General features: G+C 63.6%; 1 protein-coding gene across 1 annotated transcript; it reads right to left on the reverse strand.

Moving 5' to 3' along the window:
- DQ04_25331000 (hypothetical protein) lies at positions 1-552 on the reverse strand (the record flags this gene model as incomplete). The annotated part of the gene is made up of 1 exon (XM_009318274.1): positions 1-552. A coding segment is annotated over one exon (552 nt), but the record flags the coding sequence as incomplete, so codon positions are not given.

Consider the following 552-nt stretch of genomic DNA (forward strand, 5'->3'; position numbering starts at 1 on the left):
CGGGTTACGGCGAAGCGTACCACCGCAACAAGCGGCGCCTCTGCCGAGTTCTCAGTACAGCCGTCATTTACGGCTGCGCGCCTGCTGCTGAGCCACACCAACTCCTCGAGCACACGCAGTGCACTCGTCAGCACCAACGGCGATACAGGAGCCGTGTTGTGTCCTCGGACTGCCACCTGGGACCCTTTCCCACCGCCTCCTCCTGCCGAGGACCGCAGCGCATCCACCGCTGTTGTCAGCGGCAACAAAATGCCCTCAACGACCTGCCGTATTGCCTGCATTCCATTTTCGCTCGGCTGCGACGACAGTTCCGCAGTCGCACCACCGTTTGCCGTCGCTGCTCCCATAGAAACGGATGCTGATTGCAGGAGCGAAAGCAGCAGCGCACGGAGGCAATCCACCACACCCAACTGCATCGCCGTGTTGCTGCTGCTGTGGCGCGTCGTCACATCGGCGGTGGGGGCAGCGAGTCGCTTCGCCACCACCAGCCGCAGAGTCTGCAGCTCACCGCGCAGCGAGGCAACCGTTGACTCGTCGTCGTCGTCGTCGTCG

This window comes from Trypanosoma grayi (genome assembly GCF_000691245.1).
Source record: "Trypanosoma grayi strain ANR4 Tgr_2533_V1, whole genome shotgun sequence".
NCBI classification, from domain to species: domain Eukaryota; phylum Euglenozoa; class Kinetoplastea; order Trypanosomatida; family Trypanosomatidae; genus Trypanosoma; species Trypanosoma grayi.